The sequence below is a fragment of the Podarcis muralis genome, chromosome 5, assembly GCF_964188315.1.
Source record: "Podarcis muralis chromosome 5, rPodMur119.hap1.1, whole genome shotgun sequence".
Lineage (NCBI taxonomy): Eukaryota > Metazoa > Chordata > Lepidosauria > Squamata > Lacertidae > Podarcis > Podarcis muralis.
This window is the reverse complement of record NC_135659.1, coordinates 64,547,000-64,570,089: the sequence shown is the minus strand read 5'-3', so window position 1 is coordinate 64,570,089 and position 23,090 is coordinate 64,547,000. Positions and strand designations below refer to the sequence as shown.

The 23,090-nt window shown below is 43.9% G+C and overlaps 1 protein-coding gene across 1 annotated transcript in view; it reads left to right on the top strand.

Annotated features, from left to right (window-relative positions):
* The first annotated feature begins 671 nt into the window (after positions 1–671).
* Positions 672–23,090, top strand: part of LAMB3 (laminin subunit beta 3) — a 48,147-nt gene continuing 25,728 nt past the window's right edge. Inside the window, exons 1-6 of the mRNA XM_028734457.2 lie at positions 672–801; positions 2,515–2,571; positions 3,974–4,128; positions 20,471–20,585; positions 20,851–20,924; positions 22,382–22,564. Of these exons, the coding sequence (XP_028590290.2) occupies positions 2,547–2,571; positions 3,974–4,128; positions 20,471–20,585; positions 20,851–20,924; positions 22,382–22,564 (552 nt within the window). The 5' untranslated portion in view covers positions 672–801; positions 2,515–2,546. The remainder of the gene's footprint in view (positions 802–2,514; positions 2,572–3,973; positions 4,129–20,470; positions 20,586–20,850; positions 20,925–22,381; positions 22,565–23,090) is intronic.

Sequence of the window (23,090 nt, the reverse complement as noted above, 5' to 3'; positions counted from 1 at the left end):
GATAGGGATTCACAAATCTGTCAGTTTTATTTTCTTTCACTTTCTCATCTTTCCAGTCTTAGATTCAGTTTTCCACATTTCTGCCTCAGCTTGTGATTTTATTTTATTTTATTGAAAACGTCCCCCATCCTGAAAATTCACCAGCCTTTTTGTTCAAATTTCTCCTGTTTATACAAGCAGTTCCCCCTAATATAATGCATGTTATATGTGGTTTTTCACTAATATGTGCAATTTATTGTACCTATTCCCCTAACAGACACATTTTTGTATAATGCAGGACTGCATTTTGAGAAGTGTGACTTTAGAAGGAAAGCTGTGCCTTTGTCTGCATTCTGGAAAGTGTGAATTAATCCTAACTGCACCAAATTCCTCCATCTCTGGGGTGGTTTTAGAAAACCAATATTCTTTTGAAAAGATTTACTTTGGAGTTATGGATTCCCTTACTTATGGGTACAACAAAGCAAAACCAAACTGCTCTCTTCCTGCTGTTTTAAAAGTTACTGTGACATATTTTCTTGAATTTATGTCCTTTTCTTAGTGGATGAAAAAATCCATAGTACACATCGGTGAATAAACATGTGCTCATTGTCTAGGAGGTATAATGAGTTATATTGTAAATGGGTGTGTCTGTCTGAAGAGATCATTGAATCACTCCTTGTATCATTATTACTACACCCACAACAGCTTACTTCCCCAGGTGAGGCGTGTTTAAAATCGGAGATTGAAAGCACAAGAGGCCAGGTGTGGGATTCATGTTGACCCTGGCAAGCAAGAGGAGGAAAAATCCCAGGGAAGAAGCAGGTAGGTTCTACAGAGTGTGGGATTGGGAGCTGTACATTATCCCACTTGGCACAGCTTCTGTGGCACAACGGAATTCTGTATTTTAGTTGAGAAACTGCTATTGTGCTTCTAGCAGGCTGCCGATTCGTGATTGTGGGGATTTAGTTACAAAGGTTGCATTGTTTAGTCAAGTTTTGAATCAGTTATTCTAGGATGCTTGCAACATTTCCAGAAAGGTTAAGGGGGATTTTGCTATCCAGAATGAAGCAGACAAAAATAAAAATAAAATAAAATAAAGATAAACACTGGGAACAATAGCACAGGTAAAAGTTGAGAAAGTAGCTTGCTTGCTGTGTCGATTGACATTTAAGAGTTACCGTATCTGTTTGCCATGTGTTTGTAGACTGATTTGTAAAAGAGAGCTTCAGAGGCAGCAAATTAGTCTCTGAAAAATAAGGTTCTCCAAAGTCCATGTGGAAATTTAGGGTTTTTTTGTTCCCCAGAAAGACTAGAATGAAAGAACTCAGCTGTGGTTGATTAGTGCTTCGGAGAGAGTCTTATCTTTTATGCATTCAAAGAGGTTTTATGCAAATGCAAATAGGCAAAAGGTGAACTGAGAAGAAGCTATTATGTCCCTAAGCTAAAGAGGGCACCTTTGAAATAGCCACATTTTAGAATCAGTCTCTTACACAAGCAAGCTGGGCAGTGAATATTAGGCTATGCATAACTTTGGCCTAGTTTTGCATAGGGTGCACAGAAATGCAGATGTGAGCCATATGAATTGCACTGTCAGTCTTATATTAGATGTATGTCAAAGTGCAACTGAATGCACAGTCAGCACTACAGAAAACTTTTATTACTGATCCTATTGTTCCATTTGCATCTTCAGCGTTAGGAATGAGCTGTGTCCCATAAATCATTGTTTCTGAATTTAAAGGGGGTTAATGCTGATACGTTCCCAGGCAGCTGACAGTTTTTCCATGACACTGCATTTCCCCAGTCACTGCCATGAAGAAGGCATTTGTGTTATATATATGTGTCTGTCTGTCTATCTGTCTATCAAGTGCTTTTTTCTGAAAAAAAGTTTAGGGGTACTCTCATTTTCCTACTCATATTGAAATACTGCCCCTCAATGAGGCCAAACTTAGACCCACAAGATGTTTAGGGGTATCCGCCCCCCCGAAAAAAGCACTCTATCTATCATCTATCTATCTATCTATCTATCTATCTATCTATCTATCTATCTATCTATATCTATCTATCTATCTATCATCTATCTATCTATCTATCTATCATCTATCTATCTATCATCTATCTATCTATCTATCTATCTATCTATCTATCTATCTATCTATCTATCATCTATCTATCTATCTATCTATCTATCTATCTATCTATCTATCTATCATCTATCTGTCATCTATCTATCTATCTAATCTATCTATCATCTATCTATCTCTATCTTGCACAAAGCTGTCTCCACCACTGAAGGGACTAGATAGCGGTCTTGGCTAGAGGAGGCCTGTGTGACAATGTGCATTTTATCCCTTCCATCTGCTTCCTTCTGCATTTGGTTTGCACTTCTTTACATTGCAGAAGCAACCACAGTGAAATGGCATAATTGCAAACCAGTGGTGCAAAGCTGGTAATCAGAGATAAGTTAATGGGTTGAGGGATTGTCCTTTTCTGTGTCTTCCTCTGTGCCACTGAATTTATGCTTTACATTCATTTCAGGTGAATTTTGAGCGTTACGAAATCTCAGCATCATGTGGATATTTCTTTTTTTCCTGGGTAAGTGTTGGCATTCTAAGCATGCATCTACCGAAAAGAAAATGAAGTCTTTGAGATTTGTTTTTCGTGAACAGCACAGAGGTGAAATCAGTTGTCCAAGATGGTTGGATATAATCTCTATCTGAAATTGGTTAAAAATTGTATGCATTCTACTAAAGACCACTCACAATAAGTACCTGGTGTTAAGATAGGGACAACCTCATCTTAGATATCTACCAAAATCAAAATATGCTACTGAGTAGTAGGCTGGGGCAGAATTTATAGATGTACTGCGGTAGCAGACTGTGTAGCAGGGCAGAGGCGCTTACCTGACCTCCTGGCAGGTGAGTCGCTGCTGCTTACCAGGAGGGGTGTGTGGGTGGTGCTGTGGTCTAAACCACTGAGCCTCTTGGGCTTGCCGATCAGAAGGTCAGAGGTTTGATTCCCCGCAGCGAGGTGAGCTCCTATTGCTCTGTCCCAGCTCCTGCCAACCTAGCAGTTTGAAAGCACGCCAGTGCAAGTAGATAAATAGGTACTGCTGCAGCGGGAAGGTAGACGGTGTTTCTGTGCGCTCTGGTTTCCACCACAGTGTTCCGTTGTTCCAGAAGCATGCTGGCCACATGACCTGGGAAGCTGTCTGTGGACAAACACCAGCTCCCTTGGCCAGAAAGCTAGATGAGCGCCGCAACCCCATAGTTGCCTTTGACTGGATTTAACTGTCCAGGGGTCCTTTACCCTTTTTACCTTTTTTTACCAGGAGGGGGAAAGGGGCTGTGAGGTTACTGTGGTGAAAACATGCAAGAGAACATGCAGTTTTAGTGGAGGGATAGCTCAGTTGGTAGAGCATGAGACTATTAATCTCAGGGCCATGGATTCAAGTGAAATATTCCTGCATTGCAGGAGTTGGACTAGATGAACCTGAGAGTCCCTTCCAGTGCTACAGTTCTATGAATCTATGAATGATCAGCATATTACTCGTATCAGTTAAAAAGATCGGTGGCTGTTTGACATAATAGCATAAATAGTGCTTTTGAGTATTTAAGGTAGATAAATTATCTCAGTAATCCTTACAACAACCCTTTAAGGTGGGTCAGTATTGAAGAGACCTGTACATATTGCAGATGAGGGGCAAATGTGCCCAGTCCTGTACATGTCTAATCAGAAGTAAGCCCTGTTTAGTCAACTGGGGCTTACTCCCAGGATGGGTGTCTGAGTGACCACCTTGATGCCATTGAGTCCACAGCAGGAAGTGAGATTTCACAGAACCGCTTCTAATTTCTAGTTAATTCACAACCATACTACACCAGCTGTTACGTTATCTCTGACGGCTTCTGGGAAACCAGCAGGTTTTACATTGCTATGATGATTTTTAAAATCTCCTTTTGTCTTTATTAACTGAAATTTGGTTCTTGTTTCATTCTAGCTTCACCACACCTCCTGGCTGCCCAGTCTACCTGCTCACATGGAGCTTGTTATCCAGCTGTGCGAGACCTTCTGGTAGGAAGAATCCATCACTTGAAAGCCTCTTCTACCTGTGGACTTGTCCAACCTGAAACTTACTGCACTCCATATGGGGAAGTACGTATGGCATAAGTATCTTTTATTCACACAGGAAAGGTACATTGTCTGGCAGCACTGGCTGTCGTTTTGTGTTCGCCACTGAACACTGAATGGCAGTATTTAAACACTAAGGGGCCTCCTCAACTTCCCAGAATATGCAATGCCTGGTTGCAGAGAAGTATCAGAATTTTAATCAGGCTTAAAGGCAAGGAGTAAAAACGTTAGATATTTCCCATAGACTTCAGTTCTCCTCCATAACACATCCGACAGGGGCCAAGTTACATGTTGCAACAAGCAATAATGTTCTGTATGCCTTTTCTGCTTTGATTGGTGCCCTTATTTGGTCAGTCCCTATGTGCCTCAGCATCAGGGGAAATTTAGGCTCCTCATGTTAACTGTATTCATATCTTTTTGTTTGTTTGTTTTGCCCTTGCTCATTGAATGTCAGAGACATTCAGTTTTTACCTGTAGGAGTTTCTTGATTTCTTGCCTATGAGCACAGAGGTGGGTTTTTTTTTTTTTTAAATTACATAATTTATATCCTGTACATTCCAAATAAATTTATGTTCTCAGGGTACCCAACAGAGTTTAAATAAATAAATAAATAAATAAATAAATAAATAAATAAAGTGTGCAAACAGATTTAACAAATGGAAACTAAAATGGCTCATTCAAGGAGATAGTATCAAGCAGGTCTGAGTTAAAGAATGCTTACATTAGCAGTTCTGGAAAGCCTGGGAAATTAGAAATGTTTCCCATGGCACTTGAATGATAGCAGTGAGGTCTTTAGGTGGGCCTTCTTTGAAAAGGGTGTTATAATAGCACTCTCTCTGGTCTCCACAAACAAAAATTCAGATGGTAGGTGATGGTCTCATCAAGACATAGGATTTCTGCTAGGAAAACAAAATGGCAACCCATCAGTGTCTTTATTGATGCGTTGCTGTGTCAATTTTAGCAGTTAAAAGAGCTAATCCATTAAACATTGGTCAATTTACATCTATATCTATCATCTATCTGTCTATCTATCTATCTATCTATCTATCTATCTATCTATCTATCTATCTATCATCATCTATCTAATCTATCTATCTATCTATCTATCTATCTATCTATCTATCATCTATCTCTTCCCTTTTCCTGAGGTGGGTGGAGCTGGAGCTATAGGAGTCTTGGTGTCTCACTTTCTAAGCAGCCAGTTTCTGTTGATTTTCTATTAATCTGCCACTGAATAAGTCTGTGTGTGCATTCTTAAGAGTCCAACAGATCATCATGGGTGGATCACATGGGGCTGGTTCACATGTGACAGTTATGCAGTGGGACATTGGAAGGCACCTTGAAATCATACAATGGCTCACAATTAATGAGAACCCAAGCCTCTGTAAGTCTCTACATGTGCAGGGGCTACATGCATAATCTACTCCCTACCATTTTTATGGTGGGTGGGCTTCATAAAAAACATTGTTGTTTCTAGAAAAAAGCCCCAGTTTTCATCAAATACTAGAGTATGGTAGGGTAAAACTTGTAAGTCTAAAGCTTGCTCCTGTGCCCCACGGCATGGATAAATTATGTACTAGGGCCCTGTGTAAACAAGGCCATGCATTTGTGGAGTCTTGCACCTTGAGAAAATCAGATGATCTCACCAAGGCTATAAAATCTTTACCTGTGTTTAGGGGCTGTCCATTATATTCCTCTGCCACCACTGTTATTCCATGTCACCACTGCTAACTCAATAATTCTCTTACTTTTTATTTTGATTAAGTGCCAAACAAGTTGACAAAATGTTATTGGTGGAAAATGAAACTGTGTTGATAGCAACTCTAGTTTTTTCTCTGAGCATGTATTGGCTCACAGGGATATATGGTTAAAAATGGATACAACAGGAAGGCAGAGTTATGAGGTGTTTCTAAGGAGGCCTGAATCAAATGTTGTGGTCATGGCCCCTCTGTGGCTGAGAAGGCAAACTTGTTTTACCTTTGTGCATGAGAAGACTTTTTGTGCAGTAATACCCAGGTAGTTTTCAAGGGATGCGGGTGGCGCTGTGGGTAAAACCTCAGCGCCTAGGACTTGCCGATCACATGGTCGGCGGTTCGAATCCCCGCGGCGGGGTGCGCTCCCGTCGTTCGGTCCCAGCGCCTGCCAACCTAGCAGTTCAAAAGCACCCTTAAGTGCAAGTAGATAAATAGGGACCGCTTACCAGCGGGAAGGTAAACGGCGTTCCGTGTGCTGTGCTGGCTTGCCAGATGCAGCTTGTCACGCTGGCCACGTGACCCGGAAGTGTCTGCGGACAGCGCTGGCTCCTGGCCTATAGAGTGAGATGAGCGCACAACCCTAGAGTCTGTCAAGACTGGCCCGTACGGGCAGGGGTACCTTTACCTTTTTACCCAGGTAGTTTACAAGGAATTTGATCACCACGGCGCAGCTGACCTGCATTTTAGCAGGTCAGTATTGCGCTCAGGGCTGGATGTAGGTTTGATGAGGTCCTAAGCTACTGAAGATAATGGGGCCCTTTATATGTCCAGCTGTCCTTTGTCAACAACAAATTGTTGCTGCTTTTGTGTTGAATATATGCTATATGGTACCCTATATATAGAAATGAGCAAACCAGTGATATTTTAGGGAGCAGGCTAGCAGGTGGAACCCATTACTTACATCATAGGGGCCTATACAACACAAAACACTGTTGCTGTATGTAGGTTTTATTTTATTTGGCTTTTATCTTTGATTTTGGAAATGTGCATCCAGTTTTTCCCCCTTTAAAATTTTTTGGGGCCCCCAAGAGAGTGGGGCCCTAAGCTATAGCTTGTTTAGTTTATACGTAAATCTGGTACTGATTGTGCTCACATTCAGCACTAAAGATGACTCATAATAGGAACTGTCTGGATGTTACCTTCAAATTTGGTCTCCCAAACACACACACTTTTCTGTGCTCTCAGTGAAGAAAAGTACAGTGGTACCTCGGTTTACATACGCTTCAGGTTACAGACTCCGCTAACCCAGAAATAGTACCTTGGGTTAAGAACTTTGCTTCAGGATGAGAACAGAAATCATTAGCTAAAGTGGTGCTTGAGGTTAAGAACAGTTACAGGTTAAGAACGGACCTCTGGAATGAATTAAGTACTTAACTCCAAGGTACGACTGTAGATCAATAGGAGAGAAGCCACTTTTTCCATGAAATGAAGAATTCCACCAGGTACATTTCCACTTTGCATGCAAAATGATGCCCCCTGGATTTGAGAGGACTGGGACATGGCAACCGTCTTCCGACTTGGCATGCACCAGCCACTTGCTCTGTATCAGCTCTGCAGCTTAATAGGTCAGTGCTGTGAAGAAAAGTGGCAACAGTTTCATCATCCATCTGCCCTTCCTCCTTGTTTTGGGCCCCAAGCTTCCTGGTGTACCGTTAATGAGGCTGTGTATCACGTTCCTCACTTTTGTGCCAAACGGTGGAAAAGTTTTAAAGTCCTTTTTTTTTTTTGCAACCTCTGCACAGGGTATGGGAGGAGGGGCTGCATTCGCTTGCTTGCTTTCCTCACACTCTGCCCTGCTGGCCAATGTGCACTGTCTGAGTCTGGTGCCAATCAGAGAAGTGTCCCAAAGTGTGTGTTTTGTGTCCCAGAGTCTTTTGCAATCCTGGTAAGTTCCGTGCTGATGGAAGCACTCCAATCCCGAGCCTCTCGTCTGCTGCCTTTGCTTTGGCTGTCATTCCCTCTAACCTTTATACTTTGTACCCCCACAGAGGCAGCCTCTCGCCCAGGACTAGGCAAAGTGCAGCCTCCACTTCCACAATTGCAAATTATGCAAAAGGGGGCATTAATCCTGATCAGTGATTTGGAGGTGCTTGACCTCAGACTCTGGCTTGCCAAGAGATAAATCTTGGGTCCTATTAGAATCCTACATTATTTTCCATCTCTTTCTCATTCTGGGCCAATAAAAATGGATTGGAACACAGGTCTCCACTCAGCACTCTAACTACGTAGGGTTAGGGTTAAAGGGACGAGAGCCATCACAGAAAAAAGTGGCAGCTCTGGGGGCAGATTATTGAGCTGACTGAAATCATATAATTAACCTCTTTCTGGTACCTGCTGTAATGGTGCCTCCGTAATAGGCATGGTACCTCTGATTGTCTTCCAAATAGTGGTGGGAGCGTTAAAATATTACAGTATGATAGCATTTTGGATAGTTTCAGTGGCAGGGAGGGAAAACATCTGAGAGGCTGGTTGAAATATTCCATTTTCAATCTTTATGTGAAGTGCCTTCCACAGTTCCAGTTTTTTATGGTGAGGCAGATAATCTTGGAGGCTTATACATGAACTCGCCAGTCTAACTTTCCTCAGTGTTTATTATATGAGAGGCCTTGGTTATTAAGACTGCTGTTTGCATTAGGTCAAGGACATCAGACTCTCTCACCATTATCTTGCCTGGCAGTGAGGGGGCTATTAATACACGATAATCACAAAGAGTGAGAAGATGCTTTTATCATCTGAGATATGGCAGGATAAGAGAACTATGTCCGTGTGTGTACACACACACACACACACACACACACACACACACACGGTAAGCCAAGGAAAGTGTCAGGTACTGTCTGTGGGGCCTAACATACTTCAGTTACTGCCCAGGGATCGGCAAGGTTTATCTTGCCTGGCCTGGATCGGTCCTGCGGAGATCCCTCTGTGGGCTGGATTGTGTGTATGTGCGCCCACGATTTCCGGCATCTGCACAGATGTGACTTCTGGCGCCGCGGAAGCGAGCCCCCATTCCGCCTTGCGCTGGTTTAGCGCAGCACATGAGCGGGTGGCTCGGTTTGGGAGCAGCTTGTGGGCTGGTCAAACGACCTCCGTGGGCAGCTCTCAGCCCATGGACCTTAGGTTGCTGACCCCTGGTTACTGCCCTAAGCCTGCTTACTCAGAAACAAGTCCTATGGAACTCAGTGGAACCTACTTCTGAGTAAACAGGCTGAGGACAAGATTATAAATCATAAAAAAACAAACAGGTGAGTTACGGCAAAAGAGTTACAGCAACTTTTCAAGACTGGTAGAGGTGGTACTATACGTAGCTATTAAGCAACTATTCATACTTGTTCTTCTTCCTTGGTTTTTATCATAAGTCAGAATGGTATAGTGGTTAGATTGTTGGTCTAAGACTGGGAAGAGCTGGGTTTTGATCCCCACACAGCCATGAAGCTCAGTGGGTGACCCTAGGTCAGTCACTCTTTCTCAGCCTGACCCTCTTTGCTGGGTTATTGTGAAAAAACACGAGAAGGGCAGCGGCGGGGGGGGGGGGGAGCATGTGCACTGCCCTAAGATGCTTGAAGTAAGGGCAGAATCTAAAAAAAGTGTGATGTCAGAGCTGGGTGAAAGCGACCTCAATTTCTCCAGCCTCTCCAGACGCCACAAATTTGTGGGTGTCAATTTTGCTGGATATTATCCAGAGATAACAAACATTTGAAACATTTGAAACACCCACTTTTATAAACAAACAAACAAACAAACAAACAAAAACAAACAAACCTGTGTCTCATGAAACCTCATATAAGTTATTAATATTTCCATTTCATGACTATTGAACTGAGGCATGCAGATAGGCCTTTTCTGAAGGCCTTTTCACTTGTTTTGTGGAAAAACATGGCTTCAACTGGCATACTCCAGATCACAGAATTGGGAGCTTCCAGTAACAGCAACAAACCTTTCCAAAAGGGCATTCCTTGCTTGCATCACCTTTTTACAGGGATGTGCTCTAACCTGTACAGTTCAAATCCTTGCCGGCATATCCTGGCCTTTCCGTTTATGTCATCTGTTAAGGCTGTTGGTCTTCTGCAGAAGCCCATAATCTTCATGTGTGTTTCTTTGCAGTGGTAAAGAGACAGCACTGTTCAGCCCAGCATTCACATAAGAATGGCTGGCTGGTGTGTTGTGGTTTCTCCAGTCTGTTGCTTGAGCAGTCCCCCCCCCCCAAAAAAAAGTTTCTTATGAAGAAGGGGGAGAAAGGGCTGAGTGAACAAGTCTCTGAGGCGAGCGCTTGCACGTTTGCCAAATGAAATAGGAGTTAGGGTGATTGCTTCATCAGATTCAAGCAGCACCACTCTCTAGATTTTGATTGCAACTTGCTACTAATTCTTCAGATTCTGTCCAGTCAGGGAAAATACTAGGGTACACACCAAAAGCTGCTTTTGGCATTGGGTAGAATTTGCTGATTGGACTTACTGTGGTTGGATGTGGATGATGAGGGATTCATTGAGTGATTGATTATATATCTATGCTGCTTTTTATTCAAATGAATGCCAAAGCAGCTTACGATAACATGACAGAACATAATAGAACATCACAAATACAGCATAAATCTCATAGAACAATCAACAAATCATCAGTAAAACAATTACAGTCTATAATTGACTAAGTTGTTAAGCTGTCCTGGTGCCCCTCCTGGCTGTGGCGGCACTGCTGTTCACCAGAACTGTGATAGAGCACATAGGTTGTGGGGGGGGGCACCAAGTTGGCAGCAGTGGCAGGTGCAAGTGTGCCAGAGAGTGGTGCCAGAGAGTGGCAGCACCACTGCAGCTGGAGGATGGGGCAGCGGTGATGCCTCACATCATGCAGTGTGACTGAACCTAAGTTGATACCGTACTTTGCAGGGAATCAGGACTGCTACCTTTCTCCTTATTTAAGTCCCATGCTTTGCAGCTGTATGACTTATTTTATTTCAGATAATGCTATGCTACCTTTCAGGGCGAAGCCTGTCTGAGGTGCCTCACACACCTAGCAAAGTCTTTGGGCTAAGATATGGCTGTTTTTAAGCCTGATACCAAGCAAATTTACCTTTCAAAGTTCATACGGTGATTCTATATGCATGCACTGTTACAGTATGTACTGTGTGAGTCATTCCACTCTGGCACATCGATTAGCGGTTTACATACACAAAGTGTGCACTGTTACTAATTTCCTGCTGCCCTCAAATGCTCCTGCCTCGTATATGTTTGTTTAAGGCATATGCTGTTAACTTGATTATTAGATCAGCTGGTAAATCTGACTTTTAATCAGGGGAAAGCAGCAAACTAAATGGTATAATGTTGATTTAAACAGCTTGATTTACACAGTCCATTGCTCTTGAAAGGACGGTGCTTGTGTCCTTGCATGGCATCTCTTAAAAATGTCAGCCTATAAATCACATAACAGGGCCCTCATGGGATTGGTTCCAGACGGAGCTGAAATCATTACGGCATGCAGAGTTAAGATCAATTCCAGCATTTTTAAAGGTACTTGAGTTAAGATTACAGGCTGTTTCCCCATTCTCAGTGCAACATACTGGGAACGGGCCAAGCTCATTCTTTTAATTTAAGTGAGGCCTTGTCAACATCACTGTGTTAGAGGCAGTATCTCTAAATGGGCATGCCAAGGCTGCAAAATAAGCTTTCCACAGGCACTGTGCATGAGCGATATGTTTCAGGGTGGGGCTGAGACAAGACTGTGTGGCTACAGGTATGTGTCAGGGAGTTTAATCTTTTTGACGGTAGTGGAATAACCAAGAATGCATGGTGTATAGTTGGTGAACAGAAGAATAGCCTGTTGGATCAGGCCAGTGACCCATCTGGTCCAGCATCTTGTTCCCACGGGGGCCAAACAGATGCCAATGGGGCGCCTGCAAGCAGGACAACAGCGCCCTGCCCACCTGTGATTCCCAGCTGCTCATATTCAGAGGCATGGCTGCTCTGATAGTGACAACATGGAACTAGATCTAGAACTAGAGGGCAATAGGGAGCTTGTAGTCCTCCAGTTGTAGCTGGACTACATTTGTAGACCCCCTACCACCCCTGGCCATTGGCCGTGCCTGCTGGGGCTAAGGGGAGCTGGAGTCCCACAACATCTGGAAGGCCATAGGTTCTCCAAGGTTGGATCAGGGGGTCCCTCTGGACTGTTGTTTATTTGCAGGAGTATTCTGCAACATGTCATTGATAGAATGCAGCAGTGGTGGAGTGTTTAAGAGGTTCCTGTTAGAATGGTTCCTGTTCACTCACTACTTGGTTTCGCAGTTTTGGCTGACAGCAGGTGAACAAAGAAACATGGCTATACATTTTGCACAGCAATAACTGTTTCTCTCATGCTCCAACCTAAGCACTCCAGCAACTCATGATATTTGGGGGGGGGGGGAGAGGCTTCTGCCATTTGTTAAGGTGAACTTTTAGGAATGCATGCTTATCACTGAAGGAATATTTCAAATTACTCAGTATCACTTTATAAGCACCCAGCTATATTCAGGGTTGAACAGATATTTTAAATTCCTGGGGCTAGTATCAATTTCCTGGAAATCTTGTGTGTAATTTTCTCTCTTGTCTCTGTCCATTTCATACAGTGAGAACTGCTTTTGTTGCCACATGACATATTTCCTACAGGGATATAATTTTCTGTGCAGCAAAAAGTATGTGTGCATGACAGTACACACGTTTTATAATAAACATGCATGCTGGGAAACTAGTTAGTACATTGACTTTTTTTTTAAAAGCAATGGTAGCTATGGGGAAGGAATTAATGATGTTAATTAAAGGAATTAACATCATCTTTGAGACCCTGGATGGCGTTCTTGGCCAACACTCCCCTTTGCTCGCAGAGATGCAAAGTGTCTGTGAGCTCTATTTTTGGAGCTGTCTTGTATGATGCGACTTGATGCTATATTTTCACCAGACTTAGGCATATAAAAAGAGCATTGTGTAACCCACCTTTAATGGATGACATTGCTCTGAGCTGAAATATAATTCCTCACAGTCCAGATCCTGCCAATTCTTGATAGATCTTTTCACTCTCTTTTCTTCTGAAAGTCTTAAGTAGCATCCCAGCTCCTCCCTGACACATTGAAGCCAACAGTGAACAGTTCCATTAATAGCACAAATGTAAGGCCATAGAAATATTCAATTTGAGAAGCTGGTTATTGACAGGCTGGGATTGAGAGATAAGGCCAAATACGTGACCATGAAGTGCCCCAACCAAGCACCAAAGGTTTACACATGGGCTTTCTCGTGCTAGAGGAAGCAGGATGGAAGGGTAGCTTTGCTGAGATGTTGCAATTCTGCCTTTGGTTTAATATGCACTCACATGTTCCATTAACTGGAGAGGCTATACATATATTTACTCACTAAGTCAGCTTAATATTCTCTCCTTGAGGCGAATGACCTTCCTTCAGTTCCAAGGTCACTGGGATAAACAATGTGCAAGTTCATCTGAGGAAACAGGCCTCTGTGGAAGTGCAAAATGTGGGTGGGGGTGAGTGTTTTTTTGCAGCAGCTCAGCTATTTGCCTTGCATTATAATGCAAGTGATCTGCTGAAGAGAGCCACATAATGCAAAAAGCACCCAAACAGTCACACATAAAACTGCTATAAGGAGCTTGTACGAACTTTGTACTTGGACTAAAGCTGCTTCCATTCATTCCTCCTCCTGCATCTCTCCTCACTGCTCGACTGCATGTTTAATTAGAGTTTAATTGGGAAGAGCCCCAGTTTGGTTTGGGATTCAGCCAAATTGGGGGTACAGCCCTGCTATTTTATCCTGAGTATAGTTCTGCTGCTTCACGTCCGGCTTTCAGGAATTTCAGCTTTCCTGAAATGTTCTTACCTTACTGGGTATTCCTTTGCCACATTTTTACACAGGACGTTTGTTTGTTCTTTAAAATATGCTTTCCTCTTGGCTGCCTATTTTGCAGTACCACAGCAATTGACTTGCCAGCTAGCCAGAAAAGAACAACAACAGCAACCCTGGCCTAGCCTGTCCCTCCTGGGCTTTTTGCTGGCATCTGATATGTAGAAAATCAGCCCTGGAGTCTCTTCATAGCATGGAGCTAAATATTATCACAGGCTAAATTGCTGCAGCTCAAATTGCTCTTAAAGGGATAGTGTAAAAACTGGTGAAACCCCACAGAGCTCTCTTTCACCCCCTGCCCAATTTGTTTACATCTCAGCTGCTGGGGGGCACTACTATATGCCCTGCAGAGCCCTCCTTTTGAAAGTTCCTCTATTTGAAGGGCTGTCCAATCCATGTCCACCTTTATAGAAAAAGAACCTGAATCCTGGTCAGACCAAAGTGCTGGGGGTGAATGGGGCAAAATATGCAGCCATGCAACTTGCTCTGTGTTGAACTTGCTCTAAGACTACGTATCTTATGATGCAGTGTTATCTCAATGCAAAAGAAAAAATTAGGGGCCCAACATTCAGCTGGAAGACAAAGTAGTGAATTATGAGGGTGGAGCTGGATGAATTCCATGGATCTGTCCATGGTAATCCACTCCTTGCTGCAAGCATGATGATCTAACTGTCTTGATGGTTCTGACTCATCACCTCACAGACATTTATCTGCTCAGCTGGACATACAACCTAGAATTAAGGTACCTGCATGAACAAGAATACTTTTTCACAGTCTCCCCCCTATTCAGAAGTGGGCTCTATGCGTGGAATTTATAACCTTTGAAAACCAAGCCTTCTACATCACTTTCAGATCTTTAAGCCTGGCTGTTGCCCCCCCCCCCAAGTGCAAATTAGAGCTGTGATTTGCAACTGGGGAGGTTTGGGGCTTGGGGGAAGCCCTCCTTCTCCATGCCATTTCCGTCTCCCATATCTCCCTTCCCCTGATTGCTTTCCCTTGAATTTAGGTTCAACACTCAAGCTTGCCCTGAAAACATGGATCTAGAGTGGGTGTGGGGAACCTTACCCTCTGGGTGCTGCTGAACTACAACTCAACTGGACATACAACCTAGGGTCAAGTTACCTGCATGAGCATGAATACGTTTTCACCCTGGCCATGTTTGCTAGGGCTGATGGGAGTTGTAGGTCAGCAGCATCTGAAGGACGAAAGGTTCCTCACTCCTCAAAGTAGGCTGGTAGGAGGGAGTTCTTCTCCAAGCCTTTGTTACTGCTAGGTCTATAAATTTGCATAGGAGAAACAAATAGCCTGGCATGAGGCTCAAGTGCACTGTGCAGTTCTTCTAATCATAGGTTGGACCTGGGATGGAGAACTTGTGAACCACAGCTCCTGTCATCCATGGCCACTGGCTGCTAGGAGCCCAGTAACATCTGGAGGGTGCCAGGTGCCCCATCTCTGGGTTAGGCAAATACTTGGAGAGAAAATAGGCAATGTAAAGGACTGAATAGGGACGCGGGTGGCGCTGTGGGTTAAACCACAGAGCCTAGGACTTGCCGACCAGAAGGTTGGCGGTTCGAAACCCCGCGATGGGGTGAGCTCCCGTTGCCTAGTCCCAGCTCCTGGCCACCTAGCAGTTAGAAAGCACGTCAAAGTGCAAGTAGATAAATAGGTACCACTCCGGCGGGAAGGTAAACGGCATTTCTGTGCGCTGCTCTGGTTCGCCAGAAGTGGCTTAGTCATGCTGGCCACATGACCCGGAAGCTGTACGCCGGCTCCCTTGGCCAATAAAGCGAAATGAGCGCCACAACCCCAGAGTCAGTCACAACTGGACCTAATGGTCAGGGGTCCCTTTACCTTTACTTTAAAGGACTGAATAGGCAATGAGTGAGATATTATATTGCACCCTTCCCGCGGGATCTCTTGGTTCGAACTGGTTACCAAAGGCAACAGAATGAAAGAAGTTGACAAATGTTCCCCACTCTTCCTTATCTCCTGGTGATAGGGAAGAGTAGAGGACATTGGTTCAGGAGATCTCCACCACTTTTCTCGTGAGTAGGCCCTTGCTTCTCTGTTCCTGGGAAGGGGACTAGCCAGCAGCTTCATGTCCTCTCCTTCCTGGGTCAGCTGCAAGAAAAACACAACTTCCTGTGGCCTCTGTGGTTAGGCTACTGAGCCCTCCATGGTTTGAGTTGTTTCACCTCCTTGATCCTCTTGCCCTAATGTGGGCTCAATTCCTGTGTCCCATAGCCTCAGTACAGTGGGAATACTGTTTACTGAGCCTACCCTTCATATGGTCATAGAGATTGTGCCCTGTTCATTTAGCCACAACCACACTTGACCCCGAATAAGTGGCAAGTAAAGGATTTGTGCATTTCTGTCAAATGTCAGCCTTCCCAATTGTGATGTGTCCATTATATCTGGCAGCCAAAGCACTTGATAGACATCTCCCAAAGCAGGGTGACCTTCAGTTCAGCCAAAATGAAATCCATAGTTTTAGTTTCCAGGGCAGGGACCCTATCTTCCCAGAGGAACTTTGAGACACACACCTCCTCATGAAAGCTGCAGTTTCAACAATGAGCAGAAAATATCCTCCAAAGCAGTGGAAAGGTTACACAGCTTGCTCAAGAAAGCAAACGTTCCATGCGTCTGCCCCCAGTGTTAATTTTAGCCTCCCCAAATATTGAAAAAGAGCACAATTTCGACACACTGGTGGGTTGCTACATGAAATGATTATTTCAGGCTCCAAGTGTTTCAGTGTCTCGGCATGGAGGCATCCAAACTTGGTAGGCAGGACATCTGGCATTAGCATGATCTTGATTTGAGGGAACGCAAGGTCCTGCTGGAATTCTAGCAAACTTTTTGCACAGTATATTGTGCTAAGCAAAAACGGGCAAGATTTTGAAGGGTTCCATCTTTCTGAGCGAGCCTGGGAGAAGGACAATCTCCCTTGGTGTTTCAATATACACCTTATTCATGTTTCCTTGAGGGAAACTCATACAACAATAGCAGGAGCAGGGATTTAAAACTGTGAGGAGAAACCACTGATGGGAGCAATCTTCATCTATTGTCCTGCTCCATTTCCTCCAGCCACTTTGTGTTTCACCTGTGGCCAGGTGAAAGCTGCTGGCGCCAGAGGAAGAGATGAAGCATTGGAGGCTGTGCTGGATGGTACCTGCACATTTCTGAGCTCATTGCACATCACGCTGGAATGCTGGAAACAGCATACAAAACCCTGGATCACCAAGACCATGGGCAAGCTAAGAGTTGCATCCAATAATCCTCTGTGACATTATAGGACCGGAGTAGACAACATGGTGCCCTCCACACACTGTAGAGTCCAACTCCCATCAGCTACAGTGAGCATGGTCAGGGATGGTGGGATTTGTAGTGTGGCAGCATTTGGACAGTACTATGTTGGCTATCCATGTTGTAGGGGATGCTGGGGTATATCACCCCTAGCTAGCAAGGCCAGAGCTCAGGGATGATGGGAGTTGTAGTCCAACAACATCTGGGGACCCACAGGTTGAGAACCGCTGCTCCAGTGCATAGAATGTGGCAAAAAAATATGTTTATAGCAGATGTCCGTCTTTCCTTACAGGAAACTCCATAGTATTGCGGGACATGTCATGGGTATGGAGTTCAGAGGGAACTGGGGCAGCTTTGATAGTAAATTAAAATGGATTGGGTTAGATAAGAGTATGCTAGATGAAAGGTTCCTGTCCTAAATATGAACCTTGTAACAGGTATTGCTGAGCAATGATGAATGAGCCGAGGGTCCATTATATTGAACCTCTGCACCTGTGTAAAGGCCATAGACTTCTATAACTGCACCCTCCAGGTGTTTGCCTCTGCCTCCCCTCTAAAAAGTTCTTTTTAGAGGGGAGGCAGGGCCCACTGTGTGACCTTGGGCCAGTTTCAGTCCCTACCTCACAGGGTTGCTGTGCAGATGAAATGGGTGGAGAACTTTGAGCTCCATGGATGAAAGGTAGGATACAAAAATGGAATAATCAATAAATAGGCATCTGCTAAGTCACTAGATAGCCTGGTTGTTGTTGTTTTTTAAAAAAATTCTTTAAAGAGTCAGGACTTAACCGGATCTGTCATCTTTTAGTATTTGTTTGCCAAGTTGGGACTGAAGTCTCTCTAAGCCATTTGTGCACAAAACCATTAGGGGATATCCAGGCCTGGCCTGCTTCTTGAATTACTCACTCCAGCTGAGGGATGACATTTGCTCGGCTTGACTTTCCACCCAGTAACCTTTCACCCACTGAAGCTGCCTAACCTCTGCTTGACTCTTTTTTGGGGGAGAGGGTGTTAAAGGGTCTAGGTTCAAGCTATCTTGAGATTTAGATAAAGGTTCCTTTGTTTGCCCAAATGAAACATCCCACCACAAGAGCCTGACCAACCGCTGCAAAGTTGGGCACTTGTGGCTAACCTTCTGCTGCATGGCAAATATTGTCACAGGGACATTTTTGTTGGTCTGAAGACTTCTCTGATTAAATTGAAGGTGCAAATTTAATCTTGTGTACCAAACACAAGGATATAAACTGGTGAGCCAGAATGTACTGTTCTCCTTTGTGTTTAAGGGGATCTGAAGTTGAGCAAATACTAAGTGGCCACATGTGAAACTGGGGGAAATAAGTCCATTTTCACCATAGTTGAACAGTGGGTGTTCACCCCTTGATCTGAAGCCCATTCTTTTTCTACTCTGTCATCCTTTAAACTAGGCAACTAGTAAAGTGGCTCTATAACTTCAAGGCATGTTCTGCTTTTTTGTTTTTAAAAATCTGTTTCTTGACAAGCTTGACATTTCTTGACAAGCTGTCCAAATTTCAGAGTGTAGCAGTGGTTACAACCATGTCTTTCTACCCTTTTGCTCATGCCCTTGGACCTCATTCTCCACATCAGGGATAGGGAGCATGTGACTCCTGATGTTGCTAGACTCCAATTCCCACATCCCTGACTATTGGCCATGCCACCTGGGGCTGATGGGAGTTGAAGTCTACTAACACCGAGAGAGTTGCAGGCTCCCCATCCCCGCTTTACACTCTAGATCAGCCTTTCTCAACCTGTGGGTCCCCAGATGTTGTTGAACTACAACTCCCATCACCCCTTGCTAGCAAGGCCAGAGCTCAGGGATGATGGGAGTTGTAGTCCAACAACATCTGGGGACCCACAGGTTGAGAACGGCTGCTCTAGAGTTTCCTTTATCTCTACTGTACAGTGGGCTATAGTATATTTTTGGCCAATAAGTTACAAACCTTAAACCCCAAAGCATCCCATGATGAAGGATGTCAAATCTATCTGGCATAGCTTCAGCTCTTAGATCTACTTAGCATTGGTCTCCTGAATCTAGAGTTCCAGTAACGTAATCTCAGAGATATTGAACAACCCAAGAAGAAGGACATACTGCCTAATTGGTATTGATTTTTATTTTATTTAAAACATAACTATACTGCCCTTTATCAGTCAGGCAAGGATGCTACGCAACAAGGCAAAACAGTTCCAGGAAACTCGGCTGGTTAAAATACAGTAAAAATACACCAAGCGCTAAGATCTATTAAACTACGCTCTGCTTTTCTTGAGGTTTGAGTGGCATCCTTACTTGGACTTTTGGGACACCTTTGTTATGTTCAGTTTTAAGCTTTTTTATATGGTTGTGTGCACTTCTCTCTGTGTGTGTGTATGTGGTCCTCAACCTTCTGTCTCCAAAGTTTGGTGAAATTTTGATTTTTATAATGGGGAAAAAATATGAGAGAGAGACATTGCACACACCTTTGTAAATCAAGAAAATCTTTAATAAAAATACGTTAAAAAAAATGGACATGAAAAGGAAAAGCTTCCACAGTGCAATAGCAGATTCCATGCTTTGCCTGCATGAAGTTCTAGGTTCAATCACTGACGTTCCCACATCAAAACAATATGGGGTATCAGGGCTAGGAAAAAACACCCCTGCTTTGCACCCTTGAGAGTCCTCAGCAGCAACAGGAGACACCACCACCACTAAGTTTATTAATTCAAATTCCCCACAAAAAACAAATGGCAGGTAAAAATGATAGAATACATGCAATTGGCAAAAATGACAGGGAGAGTTAGAGGATATTCGATGCAGAAGTTGAATAAAGAATGGATAGTATTTAAAGAGTACTTGAAAAATTGTTGTGATAACAAAAATCTCCGGGCAGACCTTGAGTGATTCTTGTAATATATTGGTGACAAATAATAGAACGTTTTGTAAAGAATTGGAAAAATAAAATAATAACAAGGCACTGTGGGTAAAATAACAAAATAATAAACAGTACAATGAGAATAATCGGAAGTATATTTTATTTATTCCATCTTTTGTCTTCTTGTTTTCTCCTTTCTCTTCTTCTTTTTTGTAAAGTATGTGTATGTAGGTTGTATGTTTTATATTATTGTGTATTGATGTGTAGGTTGATGTTGATTGTTCAATAAAGTTCTATTTAATTTTTTTAATTATTAATTCAAAGTGAACAGTTTCTTCCTTTCTGGATTATCCAAGGTGCACTGTATAGCCGTGCACCTGACTTCTGAATTTACTTAAATTGAAATAAAGGTTTTTATGTTTATATCCCACATATATCATAGAAGCCCATCACACCTCGCCCCCAGCATTGGCCAGACACTGACCTGCTTAGCTTTAGCAAGGTGTTGGCCTCATGGAAATCCCTTTTCCTAGGCATCCTAATCTGATAGTCACCTTTTGTTCTTTTTTAGTGGCAAATGAAATGTTGCCGATGTGATTCCAGAAAGCCTCATGTATTCAACAGTCACCGGGTAGAAAATGTCCTCTCTTCTGCAGGAAATACGCGCTGGTGGCAATCCAAGAATGGTAAGCCTCTGCCTTGCTTAGTGGGCCTTCAAGAAAACCAAACAAACAGTGTGGACGTGCTCTGAATAATGTCTTGGTTGGATAGCACAGAATAGTAATGATAAGTTGAGTGGGGCAAGGGTTGTGTAGATTCAGCAAACAGGGCTTGGGTTTCAGTGGATTAAATGCAAAGGGGAAATGGATGACCTGACTAATGGGAAAATCCGTCTGCAATTTTGTTTTCACAACCTGCTATTCTAAAAACTGCTCTTTTCTGTCTCTTTAGATGAGAATCCTGTCTTTCTCCAACTAGATTTGGATAAAAAGTTCCAACTTGATAGCATCCTGATGGATTTCAGGGTATGTGAATAATAACTCTTACACTACAGTGGTACCTCAGGTTACATACGCTTCAGGTTACATACGCTTCAGGTTACAGACTCTGCCAACCCAGAAATAGTGCTTCCGGTTAAGAACTTTGCTTCAGAATGAGAACAGAAATCGCGTGGCGGTGGCACAGCAGCAGTGGGAGGCCCCACTAGCTAAAGTGGTGCTTCAGGTTAAGAACGGTTTCAGGTTAAGAACGGACCTCTGGAATGAATTAAGTACGTAATCAGAGGTACCACTGTATTTACTGGGGGTATAAATGTGAATTCAGATGGCCTTGGGAAGCTTAGCTGAATATTATCAGGACTTCAGATACGTTACATGCACCAGTGGTTTTCAACCAGTGTGCCATGGCACTCTGGAGTGCCTTGAATGGTGGTCAGGGGTGCCGCGGGCAACACTGCCCTCATTCCTTCTTTCCTTCCCTCTCTCTTCTGATGCCCTCTCGCGTCTCTGCCTCCCAAAGGCTTGTGTAGCTGTTTGTTGCAGCAGCCCTGGCTACAAGCTCTGGAGGCGAATGGTGCCTCTGGGGCTGGTCAGGGGGTGCTGGTTGCCAGGAGCTGAGGCGGCATCAGAGTAAGCAAGCAAGTTGGGCAAGGGAGCCCAGCCAGCCAGTCCACCAGCCCTTGCTTTTGGGAATGGACAGACAAGTCCTATGCCCCTGTGGGGCAGTGTGAGGAGGCGCATCTCTTTGGGGCAGGGAGGGATGCAACTCAGAGACCAGGGGCGGCAGCAGAGGTGCCCAGAGGACTCCCAAGAAGAGGTTGGGGGAACACCTCACAAGGGGACGGTGTTCAAAAAAGGGTGAGAGGCTGCCAGCTCTGCAGGTAAGGGGGTGACATAACTGGGTTCCTGAGCCCCATACGGACGCCACAGAAAGGATGTAGTTGACCAAGGAGCTGTGGATGGTTGAAAACCTCTGGCATACACTATTATTGATCTGTTGGCTTAGGCTGCATCCAATTCCAACTCATTGTTTGTTAACGTTTTCAAAAAGATACAAGGAAAGGAGGAAAAACCTACATTAAAGAAACTGCAGATTTTCAAGAAGAAAATCAATTGTTAAGTTCAGAATCAAGCACAACATTAAGCATTTTTGTTCCATGTACAATTGTACCAAGTATATTGTGATGTGTTAATTTTAATTTTATGGGGGAGGAGGCACAATAACACTGAGGGGCACTGGAAAGACCCTTATGTCAGGTCTGACTATTTGTCCATTGAGCCCATGTCATCTATTTCTTTGGCAGAGATCTTCCCAGTCTTTTTATGTGAGCCTTTTTAACCAGAGTTGTGAACTAGGGATTTCACTGGGATGGTTTGCATGCTCTGCCTTGAAGAAATGGCCTGTTCCTTCGAAGTATATCTTCCTCTGTTTTGGCATGTCCTGTCCAGTCTGCTTTGATACCTCTTTTCCTCTGTCCCTCCAGAGTCCTCTGCCCACTGGCATGGTGATTGAGCACTCTACAGACTTTGGCAAATCCTGGAAGATTTATCAGTACTTGTCCACAGATTGTGCCACTTCGTTTCCACGGATCTCTAGAGGTCTCCCTCAGACCTGGAAGGATGTGCGTTGCCAGGACATCCAGACTCAAGCGCAGAACGGGGGGAAGGTATAGCAAATGTGATGCTTAATGGATTTCACCAGACTTAAGACTTCTAGGACCTAACTAGTTTGACAACAGCCATCCCCAGAGTGACTTTGCTGCACTGTGAAGGCACCTGCCTTCCACTCTTCCAGGTGCAGATCAACCAATGTCAGAGGGCCCAGCAAGCCCTTTTTGTGGAGAATTGGTAGCTCCTTCCAATGTAGCTGCTTTAGGGAACAGAAGGCTTCAGGTCTCTGGGGACAATTTATTAAGAGACATTCTGGAGCTCAGCAATCCACCCCCTGACTTGGAAAAACTGCCCTCTGGTGTGTGTGGGGAAGCTGTTGAGTAACATTAATGAGGTGATATTCTGTGTTAGAGATGCTTTCCCTCCAACAGCGGTTTCAATGAAAACGTTGGCGGGTGGGTGTGACAACCCACTTGTCAATCATCTGACATCATAACAACATCAGGTGATTGTCAGGTAGGTCTTCCCATGTACTTATCAAGGCAGGGGACAGATCTGCCTACCCTGGGGGGCGGGTGGGGA